The sequence below is a fragment of the Acanthaster planci genome, linkage group LG14 (assembly GCF_054643075.1).
Source record: "Acanthaster planci isolate LZ-2023a linkage group LG14, COTS_SCS, whole genome shotgun sequence".
NCBI lineage: Eukaryota > Metazoa > Echinodermata > Asteroidea > Valvatida > Acanthasteridae > Acanthaster > Acanthaster planci.
This window is the reverse complement of record NC_141790.1, coordinates 10324063-10342898: the sequence shown is the minus strand read 5'-3', so window position 1 is coordinate 10342898 and position 18836 is coordinate 10324063. Positions and strand designations below refer to the sequence as shown.

Sequence of the window (18836 nt, the reverse complement as noted above, 5' to 3'; positions counted from 1 at the left end):
ATCTTGTACCCTTTTCAGCATTCTAAAAACAAAATACACCAAGGCCTTCCAGTGAAGGAGCCAGCCTATTAACGTCAAAGATAAAAACATCAAATTCTAAACTTGGTTGAGGTTTAACTTACAGTAGTGTAGTAGGTCTAGTGGTCGATGTTTATATCACATTTGGAGCATAAGTATTATGTTACAAGTTTGTTGATTTGTGCAAATAGTAGTACAGTATTCCACGTGATGCTATCATGACATCAGAGAGCGATTCTGATGAGTTTTATGATGCAGAAGATGCAGAACTGTCGCACGCAGGTCCAGGGATCGGGTCTAGCCCGCCCAGGTGAGAAGCCTAGCCACGTAGCCTACTCCATCATGTCCATTGTGGGAAGAGTTCGCCAGTAATTATTCCCTACAATGACCTATTAGTATTCAGAAAGTAAAAACATGTCCAGAAAAGTTCAATTTAGGAGGAAAAAAACCAAGTCGTTTACTTTAATAGAATAGATAATAATCTCAGACATGTTAGAATTTTTCAGACCAGTCTCATGGGGTTTGTTTGTGCATGGCGTGTCAAGTGGCGTCCGTAAACCATATAGCCCGGGCTGTATTATGTATATGGATCTCTTTCCTAATTTTCCTTTGAAATGTTTTAACAGCTGTCAGAAAGTGATAACATGTCCTAAAAAGTAAAAGGTAGCAACTGAACTTCCGAAACAGCCACTTTAGCATGTTAAGTAGTCTACACCCTACTTAGAAAACACTTGCACTGTAGGCCTAGGTTTTTTCAGACAAGTCTCATACTTACATGTACATGTAGACTAGGTTTGTGCACAAGGCCTCAAGTGTTGTCCATATTGGAACTCTTTTTGTTAATTCAATCATCAATTAAGAACAGTCATGAAAGTGTTAATGCCGTGCATAATTTTAAAAAAAATTAGTGATTATCCTTTTTGCCGGTAAAGGGAAGGTGGGGGGAGGTATTTTTGGGGGTAAGAAATGTCCACATGTGTTTAAATGACAGCAAGTTTATGCCAAATACTACTACAGTTGAACCCTGTTGTTATGTTAAGTCTTAACTCAAGAGGTCCTTGGGACTTGGTCTATTGCCTTGTTACAACAGGAACCTTGTTTTTATATTAGGAACAAAAAGCAGTGAAAAACAAAGAAATGGAGCCTAAAAATTTCGCTAAAATTATTAGCAGAATGTTGTGTTAACAGTTCTCTTGTTGACAAGGATGGACTGTACACATGTATTTCATGTATTTGTGCATGAAGTCACAAATTTGTGCATGAAGTCACAAATTATTGGCTGCGGCCGTGTCTCATTAGTCAGGGGTACTGTTCCGTTCACCACCCTTTCCTTAATACCAATGGAGCTTTGCCCTTTCCTAGCACGCATGCCCAATAGATGGAGCAACCTCCGGTCGAGCATGATCTAGTCTTGCACGAATTCTTAGACTAAAGGGTAAGCTTGGGATCGTTTCTCGTGTAATTTTTTGGTTCTTTTTGTACATTTCCCGCCCCCACTCAGCTTTAGTAAAATAAAACTTTTAAAAAAATTGCAATTGTAATTGTGGGTGGCCTAAAATAATAGGGACTGGGAAATATTTTCAAAATAATCTGATGGCATTGTTACTCAGGTATTACATAGAGTTCAAGTTCACCATTCAAATGACACCTTATTTGTCAAAATCCATCAACCCAGTCCAAACATGCCAAAGATCTACAAATTTGAAGGCCCCACTTACAAGTGGCCTATGGTGCATTTGTTCCAATGGAAAAAAGGCAGGAACTGTGATCTCTGTCTGTGTATCTTTTTATTTCATTTTTTTAAATGTTTAATGCCTTTCTGGGTTATTATTGCCACACATTTTTACAAAGAATAATAAACTATCGTGAATAAATGGACTCGGAGGAACCTGACCTGAAAATGTAATGTAAAATTGCAAAATATCTGCACAAAATCCGCTGAAGAAAGACCACTTGGCCTCCTGTTTGCATCACTGTCCAATCACATTATGAGATGTTAGTCACATGACTTTTATTTTGACAGCACGAAAAAAATTTGACTTTATCACTCGGTTTAAATCCGCCAACATTGAGAAAATAAAATAATAATATATACAAATATACTGTTCCAAATCTATAAGTGTAAAAATGCTAAACAAGTCTAGTTAGCCTCAAGCCATCAAGGTAAAGTTCTTGGGTAAGTTTGAAAGTTGATTTCTGCTCCATTATGGAATTACCATTACACTGCCATTGTGAATACATCGGTCAGGTCCGGTTGTAAAAAACTACTCAAGTGCACTGCAACTTTACTATTTTATTCATTAAAATATGTTCTAACTACAGTACTTCATTACCTGGGTTTTTTTTTTATCACAAAGGTTCATTGTAAGGAAAAAAATCAGCCGAACATGAACCATATTTCCAAACTGCCGTAGCATCGTGAAAAAAGCGGCGAAAGTGAAAAAATTCTGGTAGAGGTTGAAGGCGAACTCTCCCTCTATAACACATGAAATGATATCAAGAAATTACCACTGCAACACCCGTGAAAAATGCTGTTGTTTCAGGCACCAGGCAAACCAGGTAACGACGTCGTGTGCAAGTGAGATGGGGAAAAGTGGTCGCCGCAGAGTTGCGGATTTCCAAGTCCCTAAAACTAGGTCTGCAGCATGACATCTTTGATATTTTGACTAACTCCAGTCAAAATGCCTATGTGCACAAACCTATGAGACTTGTCTACAAAAACCTAAGTGTTTTCAAGTAAATGCTTTGGAATTTTCTTATATGTTGCTAAGTAGACATGTTATCACTTTCCGATGGCTGTTATAATATTTAAGAGAAAGGTAGTATTGTCCGTACAATGTATATGGAAAACCATAACCTGTAGTAGGCCCTAGGCCTATAATATATGATCAAGAGTTGAACTAAGACTACTCAGGTTTGGTTGTCATCGTATCAAGTCAAAAAGTCAAAAGTTCCTTTCGCCTGCTCAATTAGTATTTCTAAGATTTTATAAGGTGTCATCAAAGATGGAGATGAAGGCCTTGTTACAATATCTTTCTTCTTATTGTAACACTTTTGAATAAAATTTGCTTGCAAGACAAGCTACCGGGGCTTGCTTCAAAAGTGCCCTGTGTTTTAATTTCGGATGAGGCAGGAAGGCCAAAAAGCCGCCGGCAATCTCCGAGTTTGAAGAGGAGCTGCACCGACTGGCAACCGAGCGACGCTTGGCCGAGGAGCGGAGGAGGCAGGAAGAGGAGGCCCTCCAGAGGAAGATACAGGAGGTCCAAGCCAAGAAGCGAGAAGAAGAGGAGAGAGAACGGCAGGTGAGACGGCGTCGCCGTTTTTACTAAGTGGTTAACTGCTAGCGATGTGCAGGTCCTGCGCTTAACGAGATGAGTAATAATGGTTGTTGGCTGGTTTATAAGAATTGTTCACCTCCAAACGAGTGGAATGCCTTGGAAACTGTCCTTCAGACTGACCACCGGTGCATTTTGTATTGTTTATGCTCCAGCGTCTCTTGGAAGAGCAAAGAAAACGAGAGAAGCAGAGGGAGGAAGAGGAGCGACGAAAACAGGAGGAGGAAGAGCGATTACTAGAACAGCAGGTCAGAGAGCATACCTGGTTGCAGATTGGAGGGTTTTCATTGGACAAACCCTGCTGCCATGATATGATTCGATCTGCCTGTCACAACCTTTGGGCTGTTTGTGTACATTTTCCCCACCCCTAATCCATTTGGCATTTGTGCTAAGAATTTTCCACCAAAAATATGGCCTTGAGACTCGTTTTGTGGGAGGCGGTCATGCTTGTACGTTGATGCATCTTCGTAAAATTAAACTTTTTTCTTATGCCAAAATGTGCTTTAAGTGAGCAGCGAGTACATGTATAATGAACTTTACTGCTCAGGAGGCTGAACAACGGAGGATTGAGGCTGAGAAACGCCGCAAACGCCTGGAGGAGATGCGTCTCCGGGAAGACCGTGCTGGGCACAGCAGCAGGCTGGCATCATCCGGCGACCAAGACCCGGCCAGAGAAGCCTCAGAACCTTCTTCCCAGGGCGTAGCGGAGGAAATCCTGGGCCGACAGACTGACACGCCCCAGGATGACGCCGTTCCCCGGGAGCCCGGCTTGGCCAATCGGAACGTCCAGCCCGATGTCATTGCCAGCATTCGGGAGAGGCCCTCGGCGCTACCCCTGGGGGTGGACTCCCAGGGTGATATGCCGCCCCAGCCTGTTGCCCCACCGCGGAAGAAGAAGAAACCGAAGTCGTCGGAAACCCCAACTCCGGAAATCAAAAATCTGCAGTCTAGGAAAGAAATCGTGAGTGCTTTCAAATGAATGTCTCAAACTGGCTGAGCACTGCTTATTGGAAAATATTAACATCATGACAGACAACTTTAGGTGTGTCAAAGGTTAAATTCCAGTACAACAAAGCTGTCATTAAAACTTACGAAAATGGAGTCAAAATGATTGAGTGAAATGTTCAGTAGAGGTTTGCAAGGAACTACAAAAAAGGTAAGATCTTGAAAAGGCGAATTGTATGCCAACTTGGCTTTGGGACAAATCCAAACCTATTTTCTCTTTTTCCAAATGACTTTACTAAACTGGATGTGCAAATCTAGGTATTAATGTCATAGGATTTTGCCAAGGTCTTAGGCATTCTACATGTATGTCCTAGAAATGTTTCCCTTCTTGATGTGCTCACATCACATGATGCTCTCAAAATGTGCACATTGCATGTGGAGGTTTTCCGTCTTCCTACAATCTTAACAGTGACAAACGCACTTCATTTTTCATTTCTTGCATGTTCATTTGGTATAGTTAAACTTGCATTGCACCCTGATACATTATCATAATCTGTACGGATGTGTGCCTCCTGTGAGAGCCTCAGGTGAGATTACGTTTCAGTACTATGAGCTTTTCCCATGAACCCCAAATTCTTCGTTTTCAACAGGCGGAGACTCCAGCGAGCCAGGGGGAGGAGGTGTCGGTAGGCCTTCCACCTGAGCCGGGCTCATCGGGCAGGCCTCTGAGCGGTCTCCTCACCCCTACTACCACCATCGAGTCACTGACCAAAGAGCTGGAGCATTCTCTGGACCTGGCCAGTGCCACCAGCGATGCTGTGGTCTTGCATCAGGTGAAACCCTCTTGCTTGTTCAGGTCTTGGTTTCGTTTTGGTCTTAAGCTTTGCAACCAATTTTAAACCTTCGCCATTGCAAGCAAATGAAAATACCTTAGACTTTGGCCTCATGTTATTGCATTGTAAACTTGGCCCAGGCACGGTGTTTAAAAACTTTATACGTCTAATGCCTATTTTGGCTAGAAACCCTGCCAGGCACATCAGTCTGCATCGTTTGTCGAAGTGGCTTGCCTGCCAAGTGTAACATGATCCAAGAGGCCAAACAGCCTTGGAGTCTGTGGTTGCCAGTCAACACAAGATCCAACAGTGGCATTGTTCAATGGGACTAGATCCCATTGTCTCAACATGGCCAGTTTGTTTGGCTGCTGTCGATTGCCATCAAAGTGCATCAGACTTTTTCACCCGATGCACTGTGTGGCATTTAATTAACAATGGTTACCCTCGGTGGTCATTTGTTCACGATTTGTGCAAAATTTCTCATCGCATCTTTGCTGTCTTGTAATTTAGAGATCATTTTGTAGAAAAATCTCCCCTGCCGTGGCCCATGGATGCTTTAGAGCTAGTTCAAGCCTCCTTAATAGCAAACGCGTTGTAGGTTACTGTGTATGATGTTCTAACCCTTTACATTTGGATTACATCATTTGGAATTTGTTCCTTCTTCTTTCATTTATGTTCTGTACACCTACCCATGAATTCAAAATGTCTGTGCTCAAGAGGTGTCAGAACTTCTCTGCGTGGGGAATGATTGGTCAGCACTTTAACCCTAACCCTACATAATACTACAAATTACTACTTGTAGTAAAATGCAGTACTGAGCGCTGTCGCTCTTAAGAGGACATGACCACATTGTTCTCAGAAGCCATAAAATACAATAGATAAGACAATGTACCATACAGTGCTGTGGCACTATGAATGCATGGCTTTATTGTTCTCTGTACAAGTAACAATGGAAGTAACCTAGCCAGAAGTAGTAATCTGTAGCGCTAGGTCCTTCAGGCTCAGACTATTTCTTAGTATTTTGTAGTACTGTGTAGTGTAAGCCAAACAATATGCTTGGCAGTTGGGGTTAATAATGTGATATTCCTCTATAGTCTCCAACCAGTAGTCTGTAAGCTCTGAATGAGTGTGTGCCGTTTTCAGCCAGGGCCATTGCTTGGATTAAGCCTGGAGCTTCGTTACTTCGTATTTCAACAGGAGACCCAGAGCATCAAGGGTGAGTCCCGCGCCGAGGTCTTGGAAGCCCTGAAGAACCCTGTCCCCTCTGGGCCCCCACCCCCCAAGCCCCCGCGGAGCCAGGGCGGGTCGCCGGCCACCTCCGAGGGCAAGGGCAGCAGAGGGGGGACGCCGGAGATGGACACACTGTCCCAGTATCACAACCTGATGAAGGGCCGCTCGGCGAAAGGGGAACAGCTCACCGACGAGGTGGGTGTTTGATTCTCACTGCTGCTTCTGCAGTCTGCCTGATGGGGTAGACAGTATCCGTACATCCTCTTGTTCCAAGAGGGGTGTGTAGACAGGTAGTCAAAGTTTGTTACTCCTGATAATAGGGTCGGGGGTTCGAATCCAGCCTCTGGTTACATGTCGTGAGTGACCCTTGGACAGGTCATGTCACCCCTACATGCCTCCCTACCCGCAGAAGTACCAAGGGGTACCAGTGATGGTTACTCTACAGTTTTCATCACCCGGGAGCCGAGATTGTTTTGGGAATGTTTACAGGCATGATGAACAGGGGTAATAACAATGTCATTGCACAGAGACTTTGTGCGGGAAATGCCCTGTATAAAAAATGGGTCAGTTTGAACTGACCCTCTCGTTCCCTTGCATTTTCTTGACCTCCAGGAAGTACTGTCTCAGGTCACGGTTAGGAATCTGGACACGGGAGACACTGTCCCTCTCCTGCTGGCCGAGGAAAGACTGCCGAAGTGCATCAATCCGTTGGCCTTGCACATAATGAGACTGACGTCCGAGTATGTCAGGTATGTGCTGCAGACAAAGAAATAAAAACGCCCAGTCTATGGTAATCCAAGCCACACCCACTTTATGCATGTTGGTTCCACCCACGATCTTTCAGTCACATGGAAACACAGTACACCTTTTTTTTTTTTTTTTGAAGTATGGCTGCATGGCTTTTCGCGTGTGATAACCCCGGTTCAAGCCACTGTGTTCTGGATTTTCCACAGCAATACAAGCCTGGACAAGGAGGGCGGAAGTGACGGAGAGAAGGCCAAAGCAGCCACGCAGGGGGTCAAGAAATCCAAATCCAAGAAGTAAATCTGAAATTTTGATTCAGTGAAATTGGAATCATGCTTCTGTTTTTGTCCATCAAACCCATCAACACGCCGGTCCTCAAACAAATGGTTTTGGTATGGTTAGGTTTCTTTCATTATTGTATGGGTCTATTCTGCAGTTTTGTTGAAGCACCTACATTGTGTTATTGGGGTTTCGTTCCGATCTCGTTAATTAATAATTATTATTTGTGGTAATGATACCAAGGATTCCTCAAAAGCACCCTAGGCACTGTAGCTCGCAAGCCTGAAAAAACCTGTAGAGAGGAGACAAAGAGAAGAAGTTACAGTTTTAGAGGTGGGAGGAAAACCTCAGAGGAATATTCTGGGTAAAACCCACGGAATTAGGTAGGGACTGAAAACCCAATCCACATGTGGATGGAGCTGAGATTCGAACCCGGACCGCAGTCAAGTCAAGCCAGAAATTACTGAACGAAACTCAGACAGATCATCTCTTGTCAGTTTCTTTGACCTGAACAGCAGCACGATCTGTGGTCAAATTGCAATTGGACTCCTGATGAACCCGGCAGCCAGTGTGGCATGGGGGATTCTTAAAAACTGCTGCCTTTCTTTCTCGTCAGAATCAAGTTCAAGAAAATCCTGACCAAGATCAAGAATGTCGCAGACGAGGCCTTCAGGCACGAGGAGCAGGAATCCAGTGATGAGGAGTCGCTTCCAGATTCGAGGATTGTGAAGGTTCCAACAATTTCCAACAATTAAAACAAAACAAACTTAATTGGTCACTATTATTCCTCTTTCTGTGTCTGAGTGAACATTGAGCTGAAAAAACTTCAGCAGGGTCAGGAACATTTTGATACCATTAGAACCGGAAGATTTCAAGACAGCTCATCTCTTGCTCTCTGTTCTCATCAGTTCAAAGCGTCTGGCAGCAACAAGGGTCCCTACGACTTTGACCAGCTGAGGTTGGCCCAGGATCTGGGCCGAGAGCATGCTGGGGCAGTGTGGACCATGAAATTCTCCCCCTGTGGGCGATTACTGGTAAATCACTGACCAGTTCTATGTTGCGTCTTTGCATATTCATGTCAAGAGAGGATTTTTCCATTTAGGACAAAATACCTGGCCGCATGCACATGGATTCAAAGCAGATACCAACAGAAATTAGAAACAAACGGTTTTCAAAGAGAATTGTGACATAATGTGCTAAAGCCAGACCGACTTGGGCACAGGCATGAACAGAGAAACGGCTGAAAATCACATCCTTTTTTTTTAAATTTGTGGTGTAGGGAAATTTGAGAGACTGCTGATGCTCCAAACGTTCAGTCATAACTCAAACCTGAACATCATCAACAAAGAGCTTTTTTCACACAATTAAACTTTTATAAAAAACTGAAAGAGCGCAGTCTTTATAAACTAACGCTGCAAAAACTCTTGCCTGAATGTGTCTACCTGTGACTTGCCACCTTATAATTGCTTTTTGATGGTGTTGCCTAGGCAACGGCCGGTCAGGACAGGATCCTGCGTGTCTGGGTCCTTCAAGACCACTATAAGTACTTTGACGACATGAGGCAGCGCTACAGCAACGAGGCCAGAGAGCAGGCACAAGAGGGCAGCAGCTCAGAGAAGGTTTGTCGGCTAAGAAACTAAGAAATGAGAGAGGAAGGAATGCAATGATTAAAAAAAAATCTGCTTGAGTGAAGCACGTATAAACTCATTTGAGCAACTCAGTAGTAGGAATACTTTCAAATTGAATACAAAGACATGAGACACCCACTTTTGAACTTAGGATGGTGACTATCTCAAGACCAGTTTTTCTCTTTGAAGGATTCATCTTCTGACCCAGAGAGAGAGCGGTCTGGATCGGAGGACGCTGCCGAGGAGCCAAGAGATGCCAAGAAGGAGGACACCCCACCTGAAGGGGAGGAGCAGCCGGACATGCCCATCCGGGAGAGCGCCCTCGACGATGAGCTGGCCATCTTTGCTCGGACACCGTTCTTTGAGTACTCGGGACATACGGCCGATGTGCTGGACGTCTCCTGGTCCAAGGTAGAAATTCATTTGTATAGCAGGACCACAGATTGTCTTGCCAGGCGCAGGTGAGTGAGGGACTGGTCACAAGCAATAGAAATCCCCCACGGCTTTTGGCACAACTGTTCTGTGTTCGCATTGGTCATGAAGCAAATTAGCCACATATGTCATGTGCTTGCTATGCTAATATCTTCCCTCAGTCAAAAAATTATATGTTACGTACCCAAACTGGCCATTAACACAAGCAAAGGCAGGCCATCATTCCATGTCGAGGCAACATCCGGCCATCATCAGGCTGCTCCCACCGAGAAATCCCCGAGTTTCTAGGTCCGAGCAATCCAGTGTCTTTTTGACTTGGCAATGTTTCGTCAGAGTACCGAAGTGTGACGTCACTGTGAACCAGACAGTGCAGTGCAGATGAATGGAGTTACGCGCGCGTGTTGGTTCACGCGCTCATGCCTTTTCCACACTAATTGTGCGCGTGACTTATTCACTTCGGTACTCCATTTCCTCCAGAACTATTTCATTCTGTCCTCTTCCATGGATAAGACGGTGAGGCTGTGGCACATCTCCCGCAGCGAGTGTCTCTGCTGCTTCCAACACATCGACTTTGTCACTGCCATCGCCTTCCACCCACGGGTAAGCCCCAACGCAATTCCTCCGCACCGCATTGTTTGCAGTGGGTTTGAAAGTGTGAAAGTCACTGTGTTCTCGTCGAGACCCGTCAGAAGTAAGAGGGTGAAGAGTGACAAAGGAAATACATCAGTTGACTTGAATTCAGACTGGAGGTCTGGTGTTAGGCTTGTTGGGTCGTGTATTGGTCTTGTGGGGTCATGTGATGGTCTTGTTGGGTCATGTGATGGTCTTAAGGGGGTCTTGACTGTGACACCAGGAAATTGGTTTACAAACTTCCCTTTCCTTAGTGTCTGTTTTCTTTGATAAATTTGCTGTATAATGAACTCATTTCTCTTCACAAGTAACTCATTTGAAATCTTGTCTTTTTTCGTTCTTTTTAACGCTTGCTGGTTGTGTCACCACTCTTAAAATAGCACTTTTGTGAAAAGGCAAAAGTTTTTGTTGTTGAATTCCAAAAATAAATAGTTCAGACGATTTCTCAGACAGATCGAAAGAAGAGGTCTCTTCATGCATTTTGAAGTAATCAATGCAGAGTCAGACAATTTTTTCCCCGTTGACTGCAGGACGATCGTTACTTCTTGAGTGGCTCCCTGGACGGCAAGCTACGATTGTGGAACATTCCAGACAAGAAGGTGGCACTGTGGAATGAGGTGGACGGCCCAACAAAGCTGATCACCGCCGCCAACTTCATCCAGAACGGCCGCTTCTCCGTGGTGGGTACCTACGACGGGAGATGCATCTTCTACGACACCGAGGTATGAAACGAACCCATCCGAATCGGACGCCATTTCGTTGTTCGCGTACGGCTCAAATTCGGGTTGCCTTTTTTCATTTCTTCTCTCTTGTGTCCGTGGCTGACATCTCAAACCCCATTGGCTCTGAGATTCTCTGATGACTGACATTGGAAGTCCCGTTGTCCCCTGTTGTTGCCCTACCCTTTGAGTTGTGCTTCTTTTGTGTAAATTCTAGCATTTGAAGTACTACAGTCAGATTCACGTGCGATCCACCAGAGGGCGTAACGCCATAGGAAGGAAGATCACAGCCATTGAACCCCTTCCTGGTCAGGATAAGGTAGGTTCTCACTCCAGGCATGTTACGGTATTCGTACCCACTCCCAACAGTTCTTTCTTACACCAGAACTCTTCCCCTTCACCCGCCCCTTTTTGTGACCCCTGCCACGCCCCTCTTAATCTTTACTCGAAAAAAGTCTTGCCAGTTTTCAACAGCTGGACCTTTACAATTATTTGAAATAACTTTTCAACACCTGAAATTTTGTATGACTTTTTTTGGGGGGGGCTCGTTTTCTTTTGCGTAGATTCTTGTGACTTCTAACGACTCTCGCCTGAGGCTGTATGACCTCCGTGACCTCTCGCTGACCTGCAAGTACAAAGGATGCATGAACATCAGCAGTCAGATCAGAGCTTCGTTCAGGTAAGCTCTGTCCCAGGCTTCCATCCACTTTTTTCTTCCCTGAGCATTGTACTTTCCACGCACGGCGAAGGATTTGCAGCAAAAGCTCCTTGCAAACTTCTGAGGGCGTTAACACCGCGGCTTATTTGTCGTTACCTTCTCAGCCACAATTACCGCTACATCATTTGTGGTTCCGAAGATCACTGCATCTACATCTGGAAGACCAACTACGACTTTGCCAAGTTCACCTCGGTGCGCAAAGACCGCAACGACTTTTGGGAATCCATCAAAGGTAAAGGCACCAAGCCAACTTCTTACTAGACTGGAATCAAGTTGGACTTTCCTTGCTCTTCCCTAGTCAGCCATCCCTTCGTATACACAGTACACGGTCGTTGCACTTGGCCGCTCGCATTTTTATAAGGCACCCTCATTTGATAGGTTTTCTGCGATATCCTCGTACAACATGTGTCACCAGTCAGTGAGTCCAACTTGACAGATAAGCCAATCTGACTCCCCGTCGGTGATGTGTAGTTTTCATTATAACAGAGGTATGAACAATGTAAAACTAAGTCCAGCAATTTGATTGGCTGCCACCTGTCTTAGTAGATGAGCTGTGTACAAACGGCTGGCAGATTTGTCAAGTTGGGATTTCTAAACTAGAAAAGGGATTTCTGAACTCGCAGTACTAAGTGGAAACAAGAGGGCGCGAAGCAAGTAATGACGCCGGCCTCCACATCCAAAGCATAAACACAAAGTCATGAAAGATCCCGACTTTAGTCAATTCTAACTTCTTACTGGGATGACTTTTATTTGAAAGGTTTAATAACAGTAAATCCAGTTAATGAAATCGCATGGCTTTCTTGATGTTATCTTCACTTTTCAGTCTATACTACAAACTCCCCCAAGGGGAAAGTCGTCATAATGGTTGCTGGATATCACTTTCATAACCGGATAGCATTTATTAAGTAGTCCTTATGCTATATTTTTTTCAACCTGGCTGGTCGTGTTGGCAGCACTTATTATGGGTCTCAGAAAACAGAAAGAACTCACAAACGTCCCAAGTAAATCCAGTGCGTCTCATTGACAAAAATCCGTGGTCAGGCAGCAAGTATGAAGGAAATGGAAAGTAAGCCATGCCCACGTGCTTCAAATAGTTGCGACTTGACACGAGACTAGGTGACTTTTGATATCAAGAATTTCCGCTCCTCCCTCCCATGATTTGTATGAATCTGCCGCAGCGTGTTGTTGTTATAAAGCAAGTTTGTGCTCTGTTGCCATGTCCTCATCAAAATTACGGTAGTCTTGTGAGGCCTGTGACTGCAGTTGCTCTCTTCTGTTTCAGCTCACGACGTCGTCGTCACCACGGCTGTCTTCTCACCCCAGCCCTCGCTGGTCGTCAAGCCCACCGACTCCGACGGCAAGCCACTTGCCTCCGACGCAGCCGTCCCAGCCCCCATCCCCGGCGGCCTCCCGTCCGCTGAGGCCCCGGAGAGCCCTGCCACCCGTGCCAAGCGGGAAATGATCCAGGGAAAGAGTGTAGCGGAAGGGGGGAGCAAGGCAGAGAAGAAGAGCTCCCTCAAGAGGCTGCTGGACCAGGGCGAACTGCTGGTCTCTGGTGATTTCAACGGTGCCATAAAGGTGTTCATTAAACGGCCCAAGCTTTAACTGCTTGCCAACCCCCCCCCAGTCATGCTAATTAGCATCAACAAGTGTTGGCAGACATAATCAGCCTCAACAAGGCATCAACAGCTGGAGATTCACTCTAAAGCCTCAAAAGAAGTATCGTCAAGTTTACATGCAGAAGGCTGTCACATCTTAGGAAGTTGGCAAATCCACAACGATACTGCAGGAAAACAAAACTGGTCCAGGAAGGGTGGACCATTTCTCCATCGGCTAAGCGTAGACGAGATGGCTGCCAATCGGGCTGCATGAACGGCACTGGTGTACTTTTTTGTACTTTGTCGCTCCAAATGCCACACTTAAAATCATGTAAAATAGATTCCATGCGCGTATTAAGAATGATATTTAATCGGTATTTTCAATTCATGATTTACGCATGAAAATATTGGTTGAGGCTAAGTAGCATGGCTGTCTTGTAGAACATTCCGTTCAAAAAGAGGAATTTGTTTCTCTCTTGGAGGAAACTGAAGCAGCATCAATCCTAATAACAGGTAAAAAGTATTGAGAATAACACTGCTATACGACTTCAGTTTGTTTAGGGTGGAAATGCACGTCAGCCGCGGCTTATTCATTAAAGCTCGGAACGTCTCGCTGGCAATCTAAAATCCTTACTTTTGCGAAACGGTTTCTATCAATTCGTGTCAATTTGACTTTTATGTCAGTTTTAACGTTTATCTAAAGACAGTACGTTTGATAACATTTGACAAATTAGATTTAAAGGAAACTTATATTTGATCTGACATACATGTATGATGTACTTGTATATAAAAATGGAGGGCTGTCTGGAGAAGCTGTACATTTAGAAATCAGCAGCCCTGAGTCTCCAATGTTGTCGCACCTTGTTTAACTTCTTTACTACAACAAATATTTTAAATGGTTTAAAAAAAAGCTTGTGAATCCTTGTACTAAAAGACAGTGTCTACGTGCTTTATTGGTCGACGTTAATTTTCATAGGAGCAGTCTATACCTTTAATATTTCCGATCCAAATAGACTTCCCTCCACATCAGTCGCAGTTTTGCTGGCTATTAATGAATTTCTGAAAACCCTAACCACACATGCAGGTTATGCGAGGTGTGAAACTTGAATTGTCATTATAAATTCAGTTAACCAAGCTGTACATGCAATCAGGCACATATCTGAAGAAAGGTTTCAAATGAGTGTGGGTATGTTTTCTTGAATGGAATCCTGCTGAAATGTGCCTAGTTTCAGAGAGTTGCTCTCCAGAAAGAATGCCGAGAATATTTGTGCGCTGGGCAAAAATCATGCGGGAACCAGTTATAAGAAATGTGGATTGTACGACATTTCTTTCGGCTGGTAGCCTGTCTTTGCTAAGTAGTCAGAAATGACATTTTGGCTGGTAACCCGTCTTTGTTAAGGAACTGGATAGAACATTCTGGCAGGTAGCCTGTCTTTGCTAAGCAACCATGAAATTTTTGCTGGTAGCCTGTCTGTGTTAGTCTTCCTTTGCTAAGCAGATTGTTTTGGGCTCTGTAAATTGGGCAACAACTATCCCCTTGGAAAAGCAGAACATGTATAAATGTGGATTGCAATGATATTTTATGGAGTGCCAGACCAAACCAGTCACCAACTTGGAGCAAAGCCCAAGAGTGAGCAGGCTATTGTCATTAAGGTGTCAGTTGTCACAGTGACGCTGACACAATTCTTCTTGTGTCAAAGCCTTGAAGGTCCCTTTTTGTCAAAATCCCAGTCCATTATTAATGCTGAACCCAACAAGGTTATGCAGGATTTCAATGGTCCCTAGGGGGTTAGGGTTAAAGTGAACTTTGATATCATTTTCAACTTGAACATAAAAAACTGACGTACTAGCAAAACAATGGAGATACATGTAGATTTGTAAATGGAAAATCAGATTTGGGGTTACAGTTGATGAATATTTGGCATTTGAAAAAAAAATTCAAGCATTAGGCATAGCATTTGTTGACTCTGCATACGGCCAACTTTTTTTATTATGACATGTAGTTGGATTTTGAATGCCAAGTCTGAATATATATATTAATCAAATGAAAAAATTAATATTTTCCCCCTGCAGGATTTTTTGTAGTGTTTTCAAAAAAGTTGAATTTTTGAATATTTAAGTTTTTTGTCTTGATGCAGTGCTTTTAGTCAGCCGAAAAACTAAATGTAATAGCAAAAGAGAACCGGTCCATTATTTTATTTGAATTTTTCCCACCCTCTGACCCTGGAAAATTTCATGCTGGGTTTGTAATCCAATGTAATGCTGGCCTAATACATGTGTACAGGTACGTGATCTTTAAATTGGTAGGTTTATTTGAATGGTTTTCTTGGTTTAAATGTAACCATACTGCTGTGAGTATCCGCATAATTAAGTTTGTCTAATCCTTTTCAAAAAGAGAATTCTTCCATATTTATCTGACTCCCTGGTGCGGAATGTAGGTTTTTCATTTTAAATTTCCAGTCGATTTTTTAGAAGGTGCTTTAAAGATTAATTTCTCAGCTGTGCTGTTGGTAATTTCTATATGATGAAGAAAACATACAGGTGTTAAAAATGTAGATAATTTGGCAGTAATCCGAGTGATCAAAAAGAGATGTAAATATTTTCAGTATTAAAAAGAACGATTCATGGAAAAGAACGTTTTGATGTGGTTTTTATCTCGTTTTATTTGTGGATCATGATACAACAACAGGTGTAATTGCAACCCTGAAAATTTCACGAACTCTTGAAAGGGCAAGAACTTCTGATGAAGTCTTGAAAAACAGTACAACAGCTTGTTAGCCTCATTTAACCCTACAAGTACTTCACTCAAATCTGAACTGCAACCCCTGAAACGTGTTTACGAGAAACCTTCCTGAATCCCACGAAATTCTCTACTTTGACGACAAATTAGCAAATAGGGGTATTTGTATTTATTGGGGGGAGGGAGCACTTTGCACTGTGAAGGGGCATGAAGCATCCCCTTGTTGCTGGACTGAAGGACTTTAGAAGGGCAGGGGTTAAAGGGCGCATTCTGCACACAATGGAAATTAATCCAAGCCTCTCTCATAATGGAACTAAGGGCCAAACTATTATTCAAACCGCATGTAAAATATACAAGAATCTGTTAAGATTTAGTTAAACAGAGATTTCTCCACTTTTTTATCCCTTTTATTAATTCTAGCAACGGGATCAGGTTTCTTGAGACCAAATATGCCAAGAGGATGTGGACAGGTACCAGCCTACAAATATTATAAAACAAGAGGAAATGACAACATTGATATGACGCCCAACTGGGAAGCTTAAAAGGTCAAGTACATATTATTAACTTCAGCTACGTGTACTACGTCTGACCTTCAATCACATAATACAATGTCACGATTTGAGTGTGACTAGGATCGAACTAAATTTTGATTTCAAGATTGAAATAATATTCAATGCTAATCGACTGCACAGCCATGGTAGCCACTACACACCAATCTTCAGTGCATGAGAGATGGCGTAACCTTTCAGCAACAGTATTGAAGTGGCCTGCAACTGTCCAAAGAATGTGTAGACACCTGACAGCAGCCAATACCGCTGAGTTAAACTTTGCTCCGCTATGACTATTTACGTGCATATAAACTGAGGCTTTTCACTGAATTCTGATCGCTTGACTTACAACACACTCTATGTCATCATACTCAAGGAAATGTCAATCTCAGTAGAATGATCTGTTTGGCACAATGAAAAACTACACTCCGCCTCACTCCTCCGTCCAATTCCACCCCTCTGACCAGCATGGTACATTCCAGGATGCCCAGTGATCCCACACATGGCACTTGCAGCCTGTTGGCAGTTCCATTCAATCACAGGGGTGGTTCGTGGATAATGGTACAAGCTCTGAAAGCCTTTGTTAGGACAAGTCGTCGTCATCAAATAGATCATCAAAGTCTGCAGTAAACACAGAAACAGCAGACATTAAAAACATTACTTTGATTTACGGCCTCTATTTTCAATTATGAAAGGACAGAGTTCAGTTACCAGCGCCTTGGCCCAGAGTCCCATCTAGCCACTTATCCACCTGTCTTGAGGACAGGCAGCTTTTTCCTCGTGCAAATGTTACAATCTGCCATTTTCTATCAGCAATCTTTAGTGCTTGGGACTATAATCAGGATGATTCCATCCTATGCATTTGGCACAATCCTGGCAATGAAAATACAGGCTTGGAAAGCACCAGCGGGTAACAGTTTCCAAGAAGTTTGCTGAGAGGGGGCAAACAATTTCCAACACGCTATGAGAAAGACCAGACAGATGTTTTAGTCCTGAAAAAACTCTACCTTGGCGTTCACCGTGGCAGTTCAGCTCAATCCTCCAATTTCAATACGATTTGACACATACATGTACCCTAGGGGGTTAGGGTTAATTGACTTACCATTGAAGAAATCACTGTGAACAGCCTTTTCATTGGCAGCTAAATCCATCAACAGTCCTGCTGTTCCTCCGGCCTGAAAATACAATAACATGCTTGACTGCTTGATGTCTAAGACTTGCCGTTGGGTACCAGTGCACGTGAGCCTGCTGTTGCACAGTGAACGGTTCCTGTTGAGCGGCTTTGTGCACCCAACGGATGTTGCTCGTCTTCCTTCAATTCGGGCAAAATAATGAGGAGCCCTGTGATTGGTCACTGTGACCCCCAGCGTGCTGCAGCCAACTGCCTGCCATTTCAACCAGCACGGCTAAGAATTGCAAACACAGGTACGGAAAGTGGCTGTAGCCAATTTCCATGTCTTGTTCTTGTGTATCGATTACAGCCGTAGTCAAAGATTTGGTCGCGGCTCGTCTTTGCAGGTACACATGTGAACCGCATGACTCTCAGACACTGATCAGGAAATATTTGCACCTTTTTTTCGAAAATGGCATGGTTTTGGCCCTTTTCTTCATGTTCTTTCTTGGTCAGGTCATGTTGGTACTCAAAACAAAGGTATCTTACGTAAAGTTCTTAGGGGAAATGAAGCAACATTTCTACGGGTTCACAATTCCAATGGAATAGCTGTTCGTGCCCTACGTCATGCATAGCCTATGGCGAAAAAGGCTTTCTATGGGGTTCGTAGTTCGCAGTTCTGGGGGTATGCCGATCCATAGATAAGCAAGGGCCGATTGTACGTCCAAATAAAACAAAACAAAGACGCATACCTCGTCAAGATCAACATATGGTCCAGACCCTTCAGGAAACATCTCATCAACAGCCACGGTGGGCTTCATTCTGGCGGAAAACCTCCGATTTGCAATGCAGTGAAAACTAGCCGAAAACTGCACTCTGGCTTTTGCCTTTTATTCCCCCGAGAGGAGACGAGATATTACGAACTGGATTCCTGTGTCCGGGCAAATGTGCACGCTTACCTTACGGAAGAGGGCAATAAGCTTCCGGAAGAGAGCACCATACTAGTGAGCGAAAGAAAGTGCGCCCTCTATTGACCTGAAGCGCAACTTCGCTCGTCGGCGTGCGGCCCTCCGATACACAGTGTGTAGGGTCGGTGTACATATACATTTCGTTCATCCATTTTTCGATTTGAAAAGGAATATTCAAAAAACAAAACAAAAACAAGCAAACAAAAAATGAGGGAAAAGACAAAGTCGTGTCTTGTCTTCCCTGCTGAAAACGAAAGTAATCTTGTTTTAAATTTTAATCCCAATTTCGCTGTGTTTCATTCTTAGACATAGAACAATAGATTACGTTGGTGTTCATTTTCGCTTTAAAAAACGAAAGAT

General features: G+C 43.6%; 2 protein-coding genes across 2 annotated transcripts; one reads left to right on the top strand and one right to left on the bottom strand.

Moving 5' to 3' along the window:
- Nucleotides 1-73: 73 nt before the first annotated feature.
- LOC110980976 (WD repeat-containing protein 44-like) lies at nucleotides 74-15744 on the top strand. Its single transcript, XM_022238084.2, has 18 exons — nucleotides 74-328; nucleotides 3152-3320; nucleotides 3509-3601; nucleotides 3901-4314; nucleotides 4949-5131; nucleotides 6329-6556; nucleotides 6974-7110; nucleotides 7315-7401; nucleotides 8001-8115; nucleotides 8293-8418; nucleotides 8872-9003; nucleotides 9202-9423; nucleotides 9922-10044; nucleotides 10605-10796; nucleotides 11011-11112; nucleotides 11357-11472; nucleotides 11616-11743; nucleotides 12794-15744. The coding sequence occupies exons 1-18, from the start codon at nucleotides 237-239 to the stop codon at nucleotides 13114-13116; spliced, it is 2982 nt and encodes a 993-aa protein (XP_022093776.2). The 5' UTR covers nucleotides 74-236; the 3' UTR covers nucleotides 13117-15744.
- Nucleotides 15745-15746: 2 nt separating this feature from the next.
- LOC147796844 (COP9 signalosome complex subunit 9) lies at nucleotides 15747-18441 on the bottom strand. Its single transcript, XM_087145824.1, has 3 exons — nucleotides 18261-18441; nucleotides 17500-17572; nucleotides 15747-17018 (listed from the first exon to the last, which is right to left on the bottom strand). The coding sequence occupies exons 1-3, from the start codon at nucleotides 18327-18329 to the stop codon at nucleotides 16981-16983; spliced, it is 180 nt and encodes a 59-aa protein (XP_087001950.1). The 5' UTR covers nucleotides 18330-18441; the 3' UTR covers nucleotides 15747-16980.
- Between the last annotated feature and the right edge of the window lie 395 nt (nucleotides 18442-18836).

What these genes read in the sequence shown, in the direction of transcription:
- LOC110980976 (XM_022238084.2), top strand. Translation starts at nt 237, where the DNA reads ATGACATCAGAGAGCGATTCTGATGAGTTTTATGATGCAGAAGATGCA. An exon ending in ATCGGGTCTAGCCCGCCCAG is followed by an intron (nt 329 to 3,151) that starts GTGAGAAGCCTA and finishes CGGATGAGGCAG; the next exon opens with GAAGGCCAAAAAGCCGCCGG. An exon ending in GCATCTTCTACGACACCGAG is followed by an intron (nt 10,797 to 11,010) that starts GTATGAAACGAA and finishes TGTAAATTCTAG; the next exon opens with CATTTGAAGTACTACAGTCA.
- LOC147796844 (XM_087145824.1), bottom strand. Translation starts at nt 18,329, where the DNA reads ATGAAGCCCACCGTGGCTGTTGATGAGATGTTTCCTGAAGGGTCTGGA. An exon ending in CATATGTTGATCTTGACGAG is followed by an intron (nt 17,573 to 18,260) that starts GTATGCGTCTTT and finishes TTGTATTTTCAG; the next exon opens with GCCGGAGGAACAGCAGGACT. An exon ending in TCACAGTGATTTCTTCAATG is followed by an intron (nt 17,019 to 17,499) that starts GTAAGTCAATTA and finishes TGTTTACTGCAG; the next exon opens with ACTTTGATGATCTATTTGAT.